At 41.4% G+C, this 21389-nt stretch overlaps 1 protein-coding gene across 3 annotated transcripts in view; it reads right to left on the bottom strand.

The window, feature by feature from the left end:
* Window positions 1–171: 171 nt before the first annotated feature.
* snx25 (sorting nexin 25) overlaps window positions 172–21389 on the bottom strand; it is a 208500-nt gene continuing 187282 nt past the window's right edge. For all 3 annotated transcript variants that reach the window (XM_052020395.1, XM_052020394.1, XM_052020393.1), the window contains 4 exons: window positions 19885–19951; window positions 15625–15806; window positions 9639–9739; window positions 172–775 (listed from right to left, as the gene is read on the bottom strand). In XM_052020395.1, coding sequence (XP_051876355.1) covers window positions 680–775; window positions 9639–9739; window positions 15625–15806; window positions 19885–19951 — 446 coding nt within the window. In that variant the 3' untranslated portion in view covers window positions 172–679. The remainder of the gene's footprint in view (window positions 776–9638; window positions 9740–15624; window positions 15807–19884; window positions 19952–21389) is intronic.

Here is a 21389-nt window from a genome sequence, read left to right as displayed (position 1 = left end):
CCTATTTTAAGAAATATAGAATATCCACTGCCATTGAAAAATGTTTACAATAAAGATCCAAACAGAGATCTGAAGGAGGTCAAAAACCCAAGTTATAAATCACATTTTATACAACATCGTGCGCAACATAAAAGACGTTTGCACTGAAGTTTTGGTTATTTTTCATAATTTATTGCTTATAAATCATCTACACCATCGAAATCTTTGGTAAAAATAAAATCTAGCTCTATTTAACAATAAAATATTCACAATGATCTACATACATATTGCACACAGAGGCTACTCAATGGTCACAGATAAGGAATGTTCAGAATTCTTCTGTGAGGAGCTTGCAACTTATACAACACATGTCTGCACCACCAACAAAAATAAAACAATTCTCAAAGTTGTCTTAAAAAATATTTATTCAGTTTCTTACAACATTAATTACTGGCAACTGAACTTCTTAAAGAAAACTACTGGATATCAGCTTGAAAGGAAAAAAATAGCTGTATGCATTGATTCAGTTATGTTGAAACAAAGTCATTTCACGTAGTGCTACACTGTCGGGTGTGTGCGGAGAAACAACAAACATCAAAATATCCCAGCAATTTGTCCCACTGGGAAAAAAAAATCTGCAGTTTGCATTTCAATTTCTCTTTCTAAAAAAAACAGGTTCCCCACCATGAATTGTACTTATTCATGAAGTGCTGGATAGGGTCGGGCAGACTTTTTGCTCATCCAAATGAATTCGCAGTTCTGGACATAACTCGATGAGCAGCAACTCCACCAATGTCTGAAAAATAAAAAGGGAAGAAAAAAGAATGAAGTTTACCACATACTAAATGGATGCTGAAAAGCAGGATAACTGAACCCAATATATATTGTGTCGAGAAAGTACTATTAGCTCTGATGGAATGGTGCAGAGAAACTGATGTTATACAAAGTCCCATGAGAGGGTGCTCTGTCCACATATATCTGGACAGCCATGGATGACCAAGAGGAGCTGGGAAGCAGTGAAGAAGTGTTGGTGAGGAAGATTGTTCTTGTTCATGGTTTCTAATTGAAAATGCCATCATTAGCTATTTAGAGTATAGAAAAATACAGCACAGGAATAGCCCTTCAGCCCACAATGTCTGTGCTGACCATGATGCCAAATTAAATTAATCCCATCTGCTTGCACATGATTCATATCCCTCCATCCCCTGCATGTTCATGTCTAAATGTCTCTTAAAAGTCACTATCATATCTACATCCACTGGCAGTGCATTCCAGGCACCTACCACTCTCTGTGTAAAAAAAAAACTTGCCTTGCACATCTCCTTTAAATTTTCCCCCTCTCACCTTAAAGCTATGCCCTCTAGTATTTGACATCTCCATCCTGGGGAAAAGATTCTGACTATCTCCCCTATCTACGGCTCTCATTGGTTAGGCTGCACTTCGAGTACTGTGTGCTGTTCTGGTCACCACACTATAAGGATGTGATTGCTCTGGAGAGTGCAGAGAAGATTCATCAGCATGTTGCCTGGATTGAGAGCTTTAGATATTAGGAGAGATTGGATAGTCTGTTGGTTTTCCCTTGAGTGAAGGATGCTGAGAGTGACATGACAGATAATAAGAGGCATAGATAGGGTAGAGAGTGAAAACATCATGGGTTTAAGGTGAGGGGGAAGAGGTTCAATGGGAATCAGAGGGGAAACGTTTTTCCACAAAGAGATGAAACTAGATCTCAGACGTGCCTCCAGAGAAGGTGCTGAAGACAGAAACAATCACAGCATTTAAGAGACATCGAAACAGGCACTCAAAGAGCTAAGGAATAGAAGGCTATGGATTAATGCAGGCAAATGGGATTAGAAGAGATAGGTACAATGGCCAGCATGGAGTTGACGGGCCAAATGGCCGACTTCTGTGCTGTACAACTCTATGACTCTCTAATCTTGGAAATGTCTGCAAATGTCAAACATTTAAAAGCCATTTAATAATTAAAAAAACACATTTAGCAGCCGGCAGAAATTTGCCAGCTGTCAAAGAGGCATATTTGGGAGTGGGATCTCTGAAAAATCAGGGTCCTACTGCTACTGACCTCCCAGAAATGGACTCCAAGAGCAGGTAACCATGGGTCAGGAGGGACCTCAGGCAGCAGTTCCAAGCAGGGGTTCTGGGTTAGCAAGGTTTGATCCACAGTGTTGGGCAGGTGTCCATGAGCTTTTTCTTATATATCCATTGAAAGATATAGGTGTTGCTGGTAATTCTATCATTTATTGTCCATCTCTAATTGTTTCAGAATTAAGGAAGCAGCTAAGAGTCAACCATGTCTGTGGGGCCTGAATCACATACAAGACAAACCAGGGCAGGATGGCAGATTTCCTTCCCTGATGGACACAAATGAAATGGATGGGTTTTTACTGCAGTCCTTTACTGAGACTAGTTTTTTTTATTGTTTGAAACAAAACTCATTCATTCAGAAATAGTCATGATGGAGTCCAGTAGGTGAACATCCTGAATCTAATGATACTCATTTTTCTCAGACGGACACACTTTCAATCAGCTGCTGCTAGACAACAAGCACATTTTTCAGATACCCTACAGCCAAAGATTTGCACGGTAGGGCTGAAGAAATGATAGCATAGCAGTTAAATTAGTAGACTAGTAATCTCTCACATTCAAATCCCACCATAACAGCCAGGAACTCAAATTATGTTCATTTAGTAAATCTGGAATAAAAAGGCCGAAGCAAAAACATGACCAACGTAGTTGATCTTGCAAAATCCTCTTCACAAACATCTAGAGAATTGTATCTAAATTCAGACACTGTCCAAAATACTAATTAAGCAATGATCTGACCCAGTAGTATACACAAAACTAAATCTATAACCAATGTTCCAGTCTCCTCCATGACAACGTGGGTCGCACCAGAGGTGGGCAACAGCAGAGTCTGGGTTGCAGGGCTTGTGCCATCTCAGGATATCAAGTCAAAATAGGCAAAAAGAAAAGCCTTCTGTCAAATCAGTCTTCCTCAACATTGAGCACTTGAAGAGTAACGAGGACACAGATTGAACTCTAATGCAGGAATTTCAATACCCATCATAAAGAGTTTCATGGTGGCAGTGAGAGAAACAGCAAAAACAAACCCATCTTCTCTTCATCCATCTACTTCACGTAGATGAATCTGTCCATTATAGGACAAATAAAATCCTGACCATTCTACGCACAACCTCCCATGGTGTTTGATGTAACCATTTTGTTCAATGAGATTGATGAAGAATAGATGTTGTGGCTGAAAACTGAGGAGCTGCAAGCCCTCAGCAACAGTGGACCTGTATTCCCCCACAATCTGTAGCCTCATGGTATGTCCCTCACTACTACTGTCATCAAATGAGAGGACAAATCCTGGTTCTGTGGGGAGTGTGGGAGAGGATGAGGTACACCTGAAAATAAGGTGCCAGACTGGTAAAGCCACATGCTGTGTTATAGGGCCACGTGTGCTGAACGGTGAAAGCTGCATGCAGCAGATAGGACTAACCGACTGCATAATCCCAACAGAACACAGAACTTTGCAGCTGCTAACCCAGTTGTGTATGGAGACGGACAGTTATGCAGCTAACAGGAGGAGGAAGGGGCTCAAGCTATTTGTCATGTGTAGCTGCAACACCTCTACATCCGATGACGAGAGAGGCCAGAACTCACCCACTAAAGACCTTCATCCAAAACCATCAAATGGATGTTCCGTATTTGCCACCTCTTGTGACGTCCACCATCACTGAAGCCACTCATCAGCCAATGCAATTCACTTCATGTAATGCCAAGAAACTACTGGCAGGACTGGATATAATAAAGACCCAATGACAACCCTGCTGTGTTTCTAAAGATTTGTGTTCCAGAACTAGCCATGACTCTAGCCAACGTTCAGGTTACAATACGTATCATTCAGGTAATCATGCAGGTTTGTTGTGCATGTAAAAAACAGGTCAAATCCAATCCTGCTAGCCACTGCCCCATTAGCCTGTAGCCATAGCTCACAGTGGAGTGATGGGGAAGATGTAGACTGTCCTATCCAGTCCCAATCAATCACCTAGAGCTCGATCAATAGTGCTCAGTTTGGATTTAGCCAGGTATAATTGGCTCCAAGTCTCATTGCAACCTTGGTCCAAAAGACCAGAGTTCCAGTGTAGTGTTAATGGCTTCCCTTGGCAGCAATTGATCAAATGCAGTATCAAGCAGCCTTGGTAAGATTGAAATGAATGGGAATCATGAGGGAATATGGTCACCCCAAGGTGTTGATGTGGTTGGGAATTTGGGGCAGGGGGATTGGCAATGGTAGTGTGATTGAACATCAAGGGGTTGTTACTGCTGCTGAAATGGTTCTTAATGATGCTTGAATGCTTATGGCAACTATTTGAAGAAAGGATCAAATCAACATGCTAAAATACGGTACACAGAGGAAACATGCATTTATAGAGCACTTTTAACATAGCTAACTTCTCACAGGCCTTACGGGAACATCAACATGAACCAATAAAGGAAATGTTAGGGAAGATGACAAAAGGTTTGGTGGAAGAGGTAGGTTCAAAGATTGAGAGGATCATGGGGTGAATTCGAGTTCAAGGCTGAGGGAGTTTTAGGCATGTCTGCTGTAGGCAGAGCAGTTATACTGCAGCAGGATGCAAAAGAGGCCAGAAATGGACGGATACAAATTATCCGGGAGAGTTGTAGGGCTACAGAGTTTACACATTTTAGGGCAATTTCACCCCATTCAAAAATTAGCTACCACTTTTCGGATTTATCACATTCCCAGATTGACAATGAAGAACAAAAGCTGATCATATTCACAGAAAACCTGGAGGGCCAACTGAGAATTGTGTCAGCATGTCCTGATCGACCGCAAATGATACATCCTTGGTGACCTGATTAATCACCGCATCTCTCTGCCGTGACTAATACTTTATTAACATTTCAGTTAAAGTAACATTCAAAAACATTTCATTGGTGACATTTTGTCACATCTTATCTATAGTTTGAACACCATCTCTCATTGTTAAACCTTAAGTAATGCACACGTCAAAATTAGGAAATAAATAGCATTTTTTCCACCTGAATTAAGCTAATGACTCATGGTATGCATTATTCGTCACTTAAGTATCTGTATGTGTAAAAAAAAGCCCAAGGCTTTTAGCATTTTAGCAATTAGCACAGATGCAGTGATCCTAATCAACATACTGCTACTCAGCTTGACTAGGTAACAAGGACAGGATATGATTTGCTTAAGATGAAGTAGCTGATGTCTCTATTTTACAAACATGACCAATTAAAATGCATTAAGTCAAATAGATGTCAGGTTAACAATTTCAACTGCATAGAACTGGAATATTGACAAGACGTTGGGAGAAAGTGGAGGACTCTAATAAGTGGTAAAAAAAAGGAACTTCTGAAACTGCTGTGCAGTATTCCTAGAGGTTCTTCTTCTGGTGATATAATAATGATTTAGACTTGAATGTAGAGGTCTTGATAAAGTAATTTGTTCAGACAACATGATAATAGTTCATTTGATTAAAAGCTTTAAACTGCAGGGAGATATTGATAGACTGGTCAGTTACGCAGAGGAAGTGGCAAATGGAATTGAATCTGGAGAGGTGTAGGAAAATGCATTTGAGGAGATGAAACAAGAGAAAATATAATAAATAAGAGGATACTGAGAGAGATGGAGTGACAGAGAGACCTTGGAGCCAATGTCCAGATCCTTAAAGGCAGTAGGACAGGTCAAAAAGATGGTTAAAAAGGCAATCAGGACACTTTCCTTTATTATCCAAGGCATAAAATATAAGAATGGATGGTTCCTCTAGAACTGTATCCAGCAGTTAAACCACAGCTCGAGTACTACATACAGTTCTGGTCATCACCTTACAGGAAAGGCACAAATGTGCTGACATTTACAGGCAGGTTGCCAGGACTGAAGCATTCTAAATATGGGCAAAGATTGGATAGGTTTGGGTTCTTTTCTCTATGACATAGGAGGCAGAAGGATTTAATTAAGATGTGTTAACTAATGAGGGGCCTATAACAGTAAATCGGGAAGACCTAGTTCCCCGAGCAGTGGGGAAATTGGGATGGATTACAACTGAGGATGAGGATTTTAATTATTGGGTAGAGGGGCTAGAGGATGGTAAGGAAATTTTTTTTCAGCTGGAGGGGACTAGAACTCACTGGCTGAAAGGGTGGTAGAGATAGGAGCCCTTTTCACATTTAGACTGTACTTAGGTGTATAGCTGAAGAGCTGTGACAGGCCTACAAGGTAGGATTAGGCTACAGAGTTCTTTTTTTGACTGGCACAGAAATCATGGTCCAAATGGCCTTCTTCTGGGTTACAAGTTAATGTATGAAATGTGTTCTGAAAACTCTCCTGGTTCAATCCATCTAATCCACAAATTTATGTTTACTTTCTTCAATCCCTATATTGTCAGCACAAGATGCAACAGCACTGAATCAGTGCAGATGAGCAGAGCTGGTGCAGAGAGGTGCACCAGTAAGAAATGTGCTCCCTCACTCACCTTCTGACCCTTTAAAACCTGGCCTCTCCCAGTCATGTACTTAGTGTGATTGATGTACTTTCCCCCCCATTCAGGACAGGATTTAGACTTTACAACTGTCACGGGATATATGAAGTTATCACAAAAATCAAATTCCAACCGGGAGGATTACAGTTTTAAAATTTTGCATTGTGCACACATTTTGGGAATTTTTAATGCTCATCCACAACAGGAATGTATTTCTATGAAGGGAGAAGAATTGATATTGATCTTTAGGGATGCAACCTTTCTACTTCCCTCCCCCTTTCAAACTGTTAAATAACCATCCAGATATGGCATGCCCACCGTACACAGTACTGACGTCAAAGCTCTACCTAATGCAAGAATTGTGCAGGAGCCTGCCATTAGATGGTTACTATTTCACATTTTAAAAGGTAGGCAAGAGAGAATAAAATCATAAAATATAGAAGCAAAGTAGGTCAATCATCCCCTCACGCCTGCTCCTTATTAAAAAAAATCATGGCTGATCTTTTAGCTCAGTGGACTAATCCCATACAAATATCTATTGATCTCTGTCTTGGATATACTCAAAACCTTGGGTACATAATTCCAAAGGTTCACTCTGCCATGATGAGGAAATTTATTCACATCTCTGTCTTAAGTGGCCAACTCTTTATTTTAACACCATGGCCCTGATTCTAGACACCCAACCAGGAGAAATATCATCTCCACATCCACCCTGTCAAGTCACCGAAGAATTTTGTGCATTTCAAAGAGATCACTTCTCATTCTTCTAAACTCCACAGAGTACAGGCCCAGACTGCTTAACCTCTCCTCACATGACAAAAAAAGCCACTTCCCAGGAATTAATCTGGTGAAACTTTGATGCACTCGGTCTATCACGAGTACATCCTTCCTTAGATAGACCAGACCTGTCGACAATATATGACGAGTCAGAGGATATGAGGGGGATCTATCAGGCAAGGTGAGGCAAAATCCCAAGAGATTTGACAGGTATATTAAGAGTAAAAGGATGGCTAGGGAGATAATAGGTCCCCTTAAAGATCAGCATGGCTGTCTGTGTGTGGAATCAAAGGAAATGGGAGAGATTTTTAATGAATATTTCTCTTCAGTTTTTACCTGTGGAGGAAACTATGGAAGCTAAGGAAATGCGGGAAATGAGTGGTGATTTCTTGGACCACATACGAATTAGCAGGTAGAAGGTATTGGAGACAATAAGGTAGATAAATCCCCAGGGCCTGACCTGGTGCATTCTTGGACCTCGTGGGAAGCTAGAGAAGAAATTGCACAGGCCCTTGCAGAGATTTTTGCTTCATCTCTGGCCACAGGTGAGGTTCCGGAGGACTTGAGAGTGGTACCATTGTTTAAAAAGGGTAGCAAAAACAAGCCAGGAAACTACAGGCCAGTGAGTCTGACATCAGTGGTGGGTAAATTGCTGGAAGGGATTCTGAGGGACAGGATTTACCAACATTTAGAGAGACAGGGTCTGATTTGGAACAGTCAACATGGCTTTGTGCTTGGGAAGTCGTGTCAGACAAACCTCTAGGAGTTCTTTGAGGAGGTAACCAAGAGGGTAAATGAAGGTAGGGCAGTAGAAGTTGCCCGTGTGGATTTTATCAAGGCCTTTGACAAGGTCCCTCATGTCAGGCTAGTCTGGAAGGTTCAATCACAAGGGATCTAGGGGAAGATAGCTGATTAGATCCATAATTGGCTCAGTGGTAGGAAGCAGAGGGTGATGGTCCAACCCTGGTTGGACTTATACAGTGAATGGTGGGGCCTGGGGAGTGTTATTGAACAGAGGGACCTAGGAGTGTAAGTGCATAGTTCACTGAAAGTGGCATCACAAGTAGACAGGGTGGTGAAGAAGGCGTTTGGCACGCTGGCCTTCATCAGTCAGGGCACTGAGTATAGGAGCTGGGAAGTTATTTTGCAGTTATGTAAGACATTAGTAAGGCTGCACTTGGAGTATTGTGTACAGTTTTGGTCATCCTGTTATAGGAAAGATGTTATTAAATTTGAAAGAGTGCAGAAAAGATTTACCAGGATGTTGCCTGGACTTGGGGGCCTGAGTTACAAGGAGAGGTTGTCTAGATTAGGACTCTGTTCCCTGGAATGTAGGAAATTGAGGGGTGACCTGATAGAGGTATACAAGATCATGAGGGGCATAGACAGGGTGAAAGCCCAGGGAGGAGGTACTAAAAACAAGAGGGCATAGGTTTAAGATCAGAGGAAGAAATTTAAAAGGGACATCAGGGGCAGCTTCTTCACGCAAAGGGTGGTGCATATTTGGAATGAGCTGCCAGAAATAGTGGTTGAGGCAGGCACATTAGCCATCTAGATAAGTACATGGATAGGAGAGGTTAGAGGGCTATGGGCCAAATGCAGGTGGGTGGGCAGGTGGGAATAGTCACTGGGCAACACAGTCGGCATGGATGAGTTGGGCCAAAAGGCCCATTTCCATGTTGTAGGACTCTATGATAGAATTGTTTTCCCCATGGTGGAGTGTCTAGGACAAGAGAGCATGGGTATAAGTTAAGTGGGAGTTTTAGAGGGGACCTGAAGGGTAAATTTTTAGAGGGAATCTGAAGAGAGTAGTTGGAATCAGGAATGCGCTGCCCGAGTTGGTGGTGTAGGTAGGTCCTCTCACATTTAATAAGCATCTAGACAAGCTCTTAACTCGCCAAAGTACGGAAGGTTACAGACCTAATACAGCTACATGGGATTAGTATGTATAGAATGGCTGGCCTGGACGTGGTGGGCCAAGGGCCATGTTCTGGTGCTGGCTCTATGACTAATATTTCAGCTGCAATCTCACCAGGGCCCTATACAAATGGAGCAAATCTCTATCCATGTACTCAACTCATCTTGTGATAAAGGCTAATACCCCATTTACCTTTCTAATTGCTGGCAGAACTGGTGCATCAGTGTCACAGATCAGAGTTCAGATCTTGTCTTTGCTCTGGGGAAGATGTGGCCCTGGAGGGGAAGGAGCAGGCAAAAGGACGAAGGGGATATACCAGATGTCGTGCCAGATGTCATCTTTATGTCCAGTGAGCTGGTCATAAATGCCACCACCTGAGCCTACACAGGGATATGCAATTCTACTGTACTCACATAGAGGAGATGCTTGTTGGCACTGGATTCCTGGAGAGCACTGAAGACTTTAGTGATCCCATGTCGTGCATTCTGCTGTCCGACAAGGTTCTGCAGTGCATCTGGAAAAGCATAGCATGGGTTAACTTGGGTCACATCACAGGATTTGCAGTTGACTCATAACGAGGAAGACTGCCTCAAGTGGGGAAAACAGGTTACAGACAAGTCAGAATAAACTTATAGACCTGGATTTTGCTGCAGCATTGGTCATCTATACTCTCCAAAAATGACAGCACCTTCAGGTTGATTGTACTGGTGCTGGTTAAAGGGGAAGCCCCGAGGTTGCTGTTGAGCACTGCTTCTTAGGTAGTGCTTTGACAGCCTTCTCCAGACAACCATGTTGAAAATACTTGAACTGACATAAATGTAAATCTTATAATGTACTAATCCTACTAATAAGATGCACTGAAAAACACATGCTTAGTTACATGAGGTGAAGGTGTGCATTTAAAAGATACTAAAACCATATTGCTGATCAGAAAACCATCTGTCCCTAAAAAGGAATTTTATGTACATGTCATAGAATCATTGCATGAATAGGGTATCTTTTACAAATAAAAAGTTCTACTTTTAATCACGTGCATCTGCTGCATGTTTACTTAGCATATATGCAATGTTTAAACACTTGATAACTTCCTTGGTTCTGAGAATTCTTAAATATGATCACCTGTGCAGCCAGTTTGATGGCATCACAGCTACTGGATGCCAGAGATCCCTTTGACTTGACACCGGCAAGCATTGGAAGAGCAAAGTTATTGCCATAAAAATCACAAGCAACTTTGTCCACCAATCACTTGCCTGCTCCCAGTTCCCCATTCACAGTTCAACAGGAACCCCTTTGGCTTTGTTGAATGCAAATTTGCAGCTTGAGGCATTGACTAAGTCTGGACAGCAAAAAGAAAACACCCGAAAATTCTTTAACAGTAGGGAAACCAAGGGTAGAGTGAGATCAAGAGCAAGAGCTTAAAGAAAGTATTATTTAATGAATCAGCATTGAGGAAATTGATGGAAACACAAGCTGAATGTTGTGAATCTGCTGACCCAAGTCCCAGGGTTTTAAATGAAATGGCTACAAGAGATGGCAGTGCACTGGTGGTGATCTTCCAGAATTTCCTAGATTTTAAGAATAGTCCAGGGAAATTGGAAGCTATTTTAGAAATGAGGGCAAAAAGAAACAGAGGCAGTCAGTCAATTTGTAAAGATGGTCAGCAGATAAATAGAAGCTCTTGGGAAAAACATGGTAACAGGGTACAAGGTATTTTATAACAGGATTGGGTAAAGTCAACACTGGGTTATAAAAGGGAAAGAGTGTTTGACAAACTTGTGTTTCTTAGGTAGTAACTAACAGTGTAAATAGGAGGGAATCAATGAACACAGAATGTTTGCACCTTCAAAAATATTTAATGAAGTGCCAAACAGAAAAGTTATTACAGAAGATTAGGTCTCATGGGATTGACTAACAATTGATTAGTGAACAGAAAACAAACTGAGGTAATAATGTGCAGTTTCTAGATCAGCAGGCTACTTTGAAGATCAGCTATCAACATCTTAATTGATTAGATGAGGAGATAGTGTACAATGTATTCAGGTCTGCTAATGTTCAAAAGCTGGGTGCGAAAGACAGACGCAAATTAAATCAGTGGGCAAGAACATGGCAGATTGAGTATTACATGGAGAATCGGGATTACCTACTTACAGGCACAGCAAGCAATTAGAGAAGCATAGGCTTTATTAAAAAGGGAACGAAGTAACAAGAGTAAAGAAGTCAGACAACAATGATATGGGGTCTGGACGATACCATACTTGGAGTATTTTGTACAGTTCTGTGGACAGTTTTGGACTCCTTACTTGAAGTAGACATGTTCGATTTGGAACCATGCAACACTGATCTCTAGAATGAGGGGATTATCCTATCAGGAGAGATTGCACAGACTAAACCTGTACTCATTAGAGGATAGATGGGGAGACACATGCGGTCTCAAAATAGTACATTGACCATCATGGTGAATCCTTCACTCAAGAGGTAGTGTGAATTTTTTGAACTCTCTTCCAATGAGGTAATGGGTGCTCACTCACTGAGTGTATTAAAGAAAAATACAAATTCTGGGCCCCAAGAGTTGTGGGGATAGTACAGCAGAAGATCAGCTAACACCTAGCTGAATGGGGAATCAGTCACAAAGGGGACTAGTCCCATCCCTGAAGCTTTACAATCTATTACACAGAATAAAAAAAACCTGACTGGATAGGCATCAAAACAAGCCAAGCCCTTTCATTAGTGAACAAAGGGAGCACTTAAGTGATTATTTTCATGCAGAAAATTAATAGTACATAGAAAAGCCTGCCAAAAACACAGCAGGAAATAGAACAGGAAAAAATGAATGTGCAAGTGGCTAGGAAATCTCTCAGTGAAAGCTTAAATAGTGAGTAAAATTCTTCTACAGTTTAATGAATTACAAACTTTTTAACACTGTCTCTCTGATTGGATGCTTCTGAAAGTACCATTCTAAATTCATGATGAAAATATTTTGTCGTTTCAGGCTCTTCCCCATCCAGAAATAACTATTATTTCTGCAAATTATTTCTCTTTATATTCCCTATATTAACATAACAACTATAACTTCAGAAATAGGAGGAGGGTAAGTCATCTGGCCCTTCGAGCATGCCTTGCTATTCATCAAGATCACAGAAAATAGGTGCAGCAGAGGGCACATGTCCCTTCAGGCCCGTTCCACCATTCAACATGACCATGGCTGATCAACTGACTTCAGCATCCTTCTCCCCATATCCCTGTATCCCTTTAGCACTGAGAAATATGGCTGATCTTCTTTCTCAGCACCAGTTTCCCACATTATTCCCATTTTCTTTGGTTCTGTTAATAGCCAGAAATTTATTGAATGAATTCATTAAATAAGCCCCCTCATCCTCTGGGGTAGAGAATTTTTCAAATGGCATGAAGGAATTTCTTGGCGCAGTCCTAAACAGCCCACCCTTATTTTGAAACTGTGATCCCTGGTTCTAGACTCCTCAGCCAGGGAAAACACCCTTCCTGCATCTAACCTTCAATCATTGTAATTTTCAATGGAGAGCTCCTCTCATCCTAAAATCTGCAGAATACAGGTACTGTATATTCAAACTCTCCTCATACAGTGAACCCACTGTCCCTGCAACTAGTCTAGTTAATCTCCACTGCACTCCCTCTACACTAGTACATCCTTTTTAGATAAAGAGACCTAGACTCCAGGTGCAGTTTCACCAAAGCCCTATACAATTGCAGTAAGGTTTCCTTACTCCTGCATTCAAGTCACCTCATAATAATGGCTAACATATCATTTGCCTTCCTAGTCACTTCCTGGACCTGCAAGTTGGCTTTCAATGACTTGTGTACAAGCACACCTAGGTCCCTTTGAACATTCACCATTTAAAAGCAGTGCATGGCTGCATGGCTATTTGGAAATACAATGCACTTTTGGGATGAAAACTACCCTGGACAAAAATTACAACATGAGCCTTACTGTACGTAAAGTGAAGTGGGGCAATTCTAACAGGTTGTTATACCTGTTCACTGCAGTCCTTCTGTACTATTTACTAAGATTTATCCTTCTACTATACCCCAATCTTTGTGGATTTGTCCTCACAGGCAGTGTTGTCTCATCGAAGAAGCTTGCCTTGAGCTAAGAAAGCCGAGTTAGGAAGGAAGATTACATACAAATAGGAAAGTTTTCTACTTTCAACTGGTTAGTTTCTGTTGCTTCAGGAGCCTTATAGTACAGTCCAAGAACAACCAATTGCATCATAAGATGCATACTAAAGCCATCATCTTCTGAAATGTCAAGCATGCAACTGCTAGGTCCAAGCTTAATGAGAGCCAGATGCAGTGATGTGTTCAATACACATTCATTTACAGAATTCATTTCTACAATGAGGTTATCTGTCTTTTGTCAACCAACAATGCAATAGCCTTCCAGAAAGGCTGAGAAATATGGATTCAATTTGTATCAAATTATAGGCAAGCAGATTAATTTCATATGAACAGTTAGTGTGGAGAAGATGTGCGCTCCACAAAATGCCCACAGGTCAAATCACAATTTTCTAGTACACTGCACTGTTCAATCTTCCTGAATCACTTCCTCTAAATCTCAGGTCAATATCCTTGATATTATGTTAGAAAAAAGAGAATAAGTTTTTCTTCTTTTTGTCAGCCAAGCCCTTGGGATCAAGGATGACTTACATCCACTCTGATTTTGGGGTTTTGAGATGACTGATGAGGATAATTTGGAAACCATGGCCTCTTCCACAGGCAGGGTAGATGGTGGCCAATAGGGTGCATGAGTGGGTGGTTTTGATGTGGTGTGCTTCTTCCGCTGCTTATGCAGGGCCTTTGTGTATTCCAGGTGCACTGCCTCAAAGTTCTCAATAGTACCCCAAATGTTCTTCCCTCACTTTGATCCAGCATGGGCCAGAGATGCCCAGGAATCAGTGGAGATGCTGCGTTTCTTCAAGAAAGTTTTGAACACACCCTTGCATCTTTTCCTTTGTCCACCTGATAATTCTCTTCCCCTGACAGAGTTTGGAATGGAGATCTGTTTCAGGAATCTGCTGTCAGGCATGTGAATGATGTGCAACACACAAAAAGCTGGGAGAACTCAGCAGGTCAGGCAGCATCTGTGGAGGGAAATGAAGCGTGGATGGTCCATTTCCTTCCATAGATGCTGCCTGACCTGCTGAGCTCCCCCAGTTTTTTATGTGTTGCTCTTGATTCCAGCATCTGCAGTCTCCTGTGTATCCATGTTTATGACATGGCCTGTTCAACAAAGCTGACTGAGTGTAATAGGTGGATGGGCTGTCCTCCAGTTACAAGATTAATCTTGGGGAAATGTAACAGAAATATTTAATCCCAAGAAAAGGAGACATCCTTCAGTCTTGCTCCTGTGTTGCACTTTATCTGCAAACATTTGGTTTGATTACACACAAAAGTGCTTACAATGCATCACTGCAGACACTCAGACCGTGTTGTCTGCATTTCTGGCACACAGGGCTTAGTACAAAGGCCAGGACCATAGAACGCACTTGCACATTTGATAGGGCTCAGTGGAAGCACCAAGACTGCAGATCATTTGAATCTCAGTCATGTGGAATGAACACAAGAGCCCTGCTGTGAGGACAGGTGATCGACAGGAATCAGAATAGGAACCAGGCCTCAAGATTCTCACACAGACAAACTTCCGTGACATTTTCCGAACTAGCCAAGCAAAGGGCCTAGACTAAAGGAAACAGGAGTGGGTGGGGAATGGGGAACACAACTAGAACACTTGCTTCACCAACTAATTTAGAAGCTGTTTCTTTAAAAAAAACACTTCCTGTTTCAGAAAGAAAAATGCCGTTAGAAAACCACAGCTGGTGTAATATTTTAGGAACGACAGCTGATGATACAGTTGCAATTAGAAACAGAGTTGTACAGCACAGAAATAGGCCTTCAGTTCACCATGTCCATACCAATCCAAGTACATAAGAAAAATATCTGTACAAATCCACTGTAGAAATCCACCTATAAGCAAACTGAGTTAAACCTGTCACAGGTACTTGCAGGACTCAGAATGGACACCACACTCACTTGCTCCACTCTGCTTTTTCACAGAGTAACCGGCAAATAGCATCCTAAACATTGGCAACTTTTCAGGGATAGAATCTTTCTAGACCAAAGATTTTTCTCAGAAAGTTTGCAAGAGTACACAAAAAGTTTCCCTACTGAAAAGAAAACAATCCATGATTGTACTAAAAATTTGTAACCATTCTCCATTTTAACAAAATGTCTGCATCCTTGGTTATTTGGAAAAATATGACACTGCAAACATTTGATCATAAACCTGATTATTACCAGTGCTAATTCTGTAGTTCTGACTAAAATCAATGGCTTGCACAAGTTAATGTAAGGCACTCCATGCCATACCTGGAATGTTATCGAGCAGTTTCTGCTGGGCCTTGTGCTTTGTTTCCAACTGTTGTTGCTCAGTCCTGGGAGCTGTTGGTGATGCTAATTTCCCATTTGGCCAGAAGGCATCTCGAAAGACATTGATGTAGCAAACCAGCATCTGTTCACTGACCATCCAGTTGATTGTGTCACGGATTTGCCTGAAATGAATGATGCCATAAACTTGTCACAGTCAAACAATAAATGTGTTTATAATCTAGATTTTTATTTTTCAGAAGGGAAAACAGGTTAATTTTAAGAATACAGTTGATTCCTATGAGTGAAAAAATGCATTGTTCCATTAGAGTGCCTGGTTAAATGTAGAACTTGAAAATTCCTGCTTCCCATCTAGAAGGAAGCAAGTAGAGCATATCCAAGTCCATAATATCTTCGAATATGCAGGCAAGATGTCTACTGCTTGTGTGCATCTCCCTTCACCCCACCACTCCACATGCCCGGAAGATTGGGATGCCCTAAGAGAGCTGGCATCAACAGTACTCAGATTAACTCGGTCTATATGTGGATTTAAGGCCTGAAAAAGAAATAGGTGCCATCTTAAAACTGAGCACACAGCCAGATGCAGCAAGCACAGGCCACTGCTAGTCATCAGTGTAACCCCCCAACCCCACGTCTCATTGCTTTCCCACTTCATCCTAGTCAATCATCTCCGCAGTCTTCCCCACCCATTGCTTTCTTCCAGTCTGACATTCCTTCTCCATCCCTTACTGAAGATTCACTGCTGGTGTCCTCAAATCCATAATGTTCATTCCTACTCTTCCAATAAGCAGTCCTTTACTGTCTCTATAGCTCACCAGTAAGGTTAGAACACTTGGTAGAAGCCCCTAAAGGCTTGGTAGAAGCACATGTACTCGGAATGGAGGACCTCAATGTCTATTACAAAGAGCAGTTTGGTTGCACCACCATTGACTGAGATGACAGAATCCTGAAAGACACAGCTGTGAGTTTGAGTCTACAGCAGGTAGCACACAAACCAATTTAGGGGATGAACTGATTTGACCACAACCTTACAAAACCGCCTGTGGTAGATTCAACAGATTCATTAACTAAAACTAGGCATCCACGAAGCTCTTTGGATCATCATCATCAGCAGAAATGTACACCACCACAACCTGAGTCATCATGGCCCAATATAACACTCTCATTACTATCAAACTAGAGGATTAACCCTAATTCAGTGAGTATTGCTGGAGGGTAACAGGTGTATCTAAAATGAGATTCTAATCTGCTGAAGCTGTAATTTAGGACTACATACATCACAGACGCCAGTCTCCAGCAATTTGATTCACTCCATCTGAGATCAGGAAATGGCCGAGGGCACCAGGTACAGCAAAGGTTACAGGACCAAACATAGGGCTGCAGTACTGAAGACCAATGTTCCAGAATCAGCCTTACCTCCTGTTTGCAAAAAGACCTAGACAACATTTCAGCTTATAAGTAATGCCCAATCATGATAATCTCCAGCAAGAAAGAGTCTAACCATTACACTTTGACACTCATTTACACTACCAGTACTAAATCCCCCACTATGAACATCCCAAGGGTAACCAATGACCAGGAATTCAACTGGACTGGTTACACAAATACTGTAGCTACAAGAGCAGGTTAGAGGCTGGGTGTCCTCCTGCCAGTGACTTACGTTCTGACACTCCAAAGCCTTTCCACTATCTGAAAGGTACAAGGCAGGAGTATGATGCAACATTTTCCATTTTCCTTAGATAACACTCATGAAGCTCAAAACCTTCCAGGACAAAGTAGTCCACTTGATTGGCACCTACAAAACACTTGGCAGTGAATCATCTAAGCTCCTTTGAAAGTGCCACCCAAACCAATACCACTAAGGAGGACAAGGGCATCAAGCAGATGGGAAGACCAGCAGCAGATTCCCCTGCAGAAGGTTCACCATCCTGAGTTGGCAATAAATCACTGTTCCATCACTGCTGCTGGGTATAAATCACTGCACTCCCTCCCAACAGCACATTTACCACAAGGACAGCAACAGTTCAAAAATGTGCTTCACCACTACCTTCTCAAGGGTATTCAGAGATAGGCAATAAGCTATGGCCTTATTAATGCCCACATCTGAGAAACTGGAAGTTATCAGATGCACCTTCAAAGCCTTTCCACTATCTGCAAGACATAAGTGCACAGAAAAAACCCCGTAGTAACCATTCCTCCATCCAAATCCCCACCGAGGTCTGTGCTGACAATGGTGTTGAAGATATTCTTGAGCTGCCATTCTTATTGTCACATCTGGCTTCTAGCACACAATGCTTGTTCTTTTGATGAAAATAATTGAAAGTTGCAAGATTATAGATCTGAATATGTAGTTTACAAATCCCTAGAGCAGTTAATTCTGCATATAAATAAGAAAGATGATTAAATGTGGTGCACGGAATTAAATAATGGCAACTGACATTACACTGTGTCATTACATGACCTTTATATTCAATTAATCTAAGCAATCTTCATGAAACAATTTGACAATGAACCCAGTCAGACAGTTGATTAAAGCATGACAACTACATTTCGTGGATAGTGTTATTTAAGTGTGCTTAATCTTTTCACATTTGAATGTTCAGTCTAAAATAATTTCCAATTTACCCACTTTGCATGATTTACTAGGAGCAGCAACCTGACTGTGACATATGAAAATCCATTTCTGCACTTAACATTTGCCAAGTCAAGTTACTCCAGAAACAGAGATACCATTTGCCAGAAGGACACCCTTATTTGGCCAAGTAATTAGACACACATTGTGAAGAGTCAAGGCTCACAAATCTTCAAGTGCATGCAGGAGTACAGCTGGTTATGACCTACTAGCTATGACCTACCCATAAATTCTTCAGACAGCACAATTGTCTGGACTCCAAGAAAGAAGAGTTGTTGCCCATGCTGCCAGCACACCCTTCCCTGCCGATATCAATCTATTTCAGAGACTGTCTGTAACATAGGAATACTCTACTCCAAACTTGACCTGCCCACAGATCCAATCTTCTATTGCTAAGTACTTCAGCTAAGGACCTACTCAGCCCTAGTAAGTAACCAAGTTTGTTTTTGGGTAACAAAACAGGTTTGAGCCATTGACAGGCAGACATGAGGTATTTTTGGAAAGCAGCAAGCTAGGCAGCACAAGAAAGAAATCACAGGTCTACTGTCACTTCCTACTGACCAGAATGCTGGTATCCCATGCAGCAGCAGATGGAAATGCAAAGATTCAAAAGGGATACTTCACATCCTAGTGATGTTATCAAATCAAGGATACATGAGTTTGTCGTCTTATACCCAGCATCCACTTTACTCCTCTCTGCTGCTGCAGCCCTAAACACCAGAATTACCTCATACTTATTGGATGGGTATCTGGTGTAATGGAAGGACATGTCATTAAGATGCTAGTCACCTCAAATTTCTGGGATTTTCACATCTAAATGTAACACTTGCTCCTGCCAATTGCTTAATTCCATATGCAGATGGTTTTAGTGGAGTCTATCATGAAACTGAATCCTTTTTTCTTTATTTAATCATTCAAGGGACATGGATGCTGGTGGCAATGTTGACACCTGCCCTCCATTTCTAAACACCCAAGTGGCGTGCTTGGCCATTTCAGAGGGCATTTAAAAATCAACCAAATGCAGGAGTCTGGAGTTACATATAGGCCAAACAACCCCAACTAGCTGATTTTTCAACTATTCATGTTTTTTTTAAATTGCAGACTTATTTCCAGAGGATTGAGCAACTGTTTAACTTGAAGCTCTTTCAACGCCTACTTTGCCAGCAGTGATTCTGAATCTTGGATGCAAATGAAGGAAACCTTCTACTGCACTACTGGAAACACCAAGCCACAGAATAAAAATAAAAAGTAGAAATACTCAGCAGGTGAGGAAAGAGAAATAGTTACCATTTCAGGTCTGGGATCCTTCACCACTTCTGCCTTACCTGCTGAGCATTTCAGATTTTATTCTACATTCTGTTATTGCTTTTCCCTTGTACTACCTTGATGTACTGATGTAATGAAATGATCTGTATGGATGGCATGCAAAACTAAGTTTTTCACTCCACCTCAGTACAGGTGACAATAATAAACCAATTACCAGCATCTGCAATTTTTTGATTTACAAGCCACAGAATTGTTGTTTATGGATACAAGAGACATATATCATATCTTGCAGAGGAACAATTGGGGAGGGCAAGGGTGGGGGTGGGGACAGAAAAGCTACTTACTTGTTGATTGTCCTTCCAAATGTAACTTGTACTAGAGCAATAAGTGTCTTCCTGACCCATTTGAACACTGTGAAATAAAGATTAATGAGATGAAACATATCGAAAGAGTAAATCACACCAAGTATTTTGATTTCATCCCCAAAAACTTTAGAGCAAATTTTGACGAAGTTAAAATATTGTAACAGGTGCATTATCTCCAAGAATACAAATTTAACACCTATATAAAACAGGAATAAACTCAAGCCAACAGCAGGAAAATCACATTGACCATAACCAGATTTAAAACATTTTGATATCAAGTACGTAACATACAGTATACAGGGTATTTTGTCCTTCAATACTATTCCAATAATTCTTTGTTCAAAGAAAACAGGTTACCACAGTAAAAAAGAAAGTAGTTTGTTGAGTGGGAGATTGTTTTAAGCTTTTGCAATAAATTCTACACACCAAATTTACTGTTATAACACTGTCAGAGCAGAAAAAAAAATGAACCAAGAACTTCAAAACTATGATACAGTTCCCAAGCAAACATGGTGCCATAGGTTGGTAAAGCTGAAAGAATCTAGAATACCTACATCTGATTTTCCTCTCATCCTAATGCAATAATACAGGATAACTAAATGCTAGGACACGAAGTTTGCATTGCATTTATTGATGAACACACAGAAATGGTGCCCTAGGTAATACCAATGGGGAACAGCTAGGCTGGGATGGGTCAAATGATCAGGAGCCAGTTTACATGCCAAACCAGAGCTCAGAAAAGGTACAAGGGGAATAACAAGAGAATGGGAGGGAAAAATGTTTAGGGGCCAACTTGGCAAATTGTGCATGGAGCTATGAGAGATGTAGATGACGTGTTCAATGAATACTTCTCATCTGTATTCACCAAGAAGAATGAGTTGGAGAATTCAAGGAAGTGGATGTGAAATTCTAGAATCAGAGTCAGAATCACAGAATTATATAGCATGGAAACAGACCCTTTGGCCCAACTGGTCCATGCCAACCAAGATGCCCCATCCAAGCTAATCCCATTGCCCATGATTAGCCCATCACCTTCTAGACCTTTCCAATCCATGTACCTAGAGTCAAAGAGCACTACAGCACAGAAACAGGCCATTTGGCCCATCTAGTCCATGCTGGCCTGGTTTTCAGCCTAGTCCCATCTACCTGCACCTGGACCACAGCCTTCCATACCTCTCTCATTCACGTACCTATCCAAACTTCTCTTAAATGTTATAATTGAACCCGCATCTACCACTTCCGCTGGCAGCTCATTCCACACTCGCACCACCCCGAGTGAAGTAGTTCCCCCTCAGAGTTCCCTTAAATATTTCACCTTTCACCCTAAACCTATGACCTCTAGTTCTAGTCTCACCCAACCTGAGGGGAAAAAGTCTGCATACATTCACCCTATCTATACCCCTCATAATTTTGTATACCTCTATAACATCTCCCCTTATTCTCCTGCGCTCCAGGAAATAAAGTCCCAACCTATTCAACCTATC

This window comes from Pristis pectinata, chromosome 7 (assembly GCF_009764475.1).
Source record: "Pristis pectinata isolate sPriPec2 chromosome 7, sPriPec2.1.pri, whole genome shotgun sequence".
NCBI classification, from domain to species: domain Eukaryota; kingdom Metazoa; phylum Chordata; class Chondrichthyes; order Rhinopristiformes; family Pristidae; genus Pristis; species Pristis pectinata.
The sequence above is the reverse complement of the archived record's forward strand: the minus strand, read 5'-3'. Positions and strand labels throughout refer to the sequence as shown.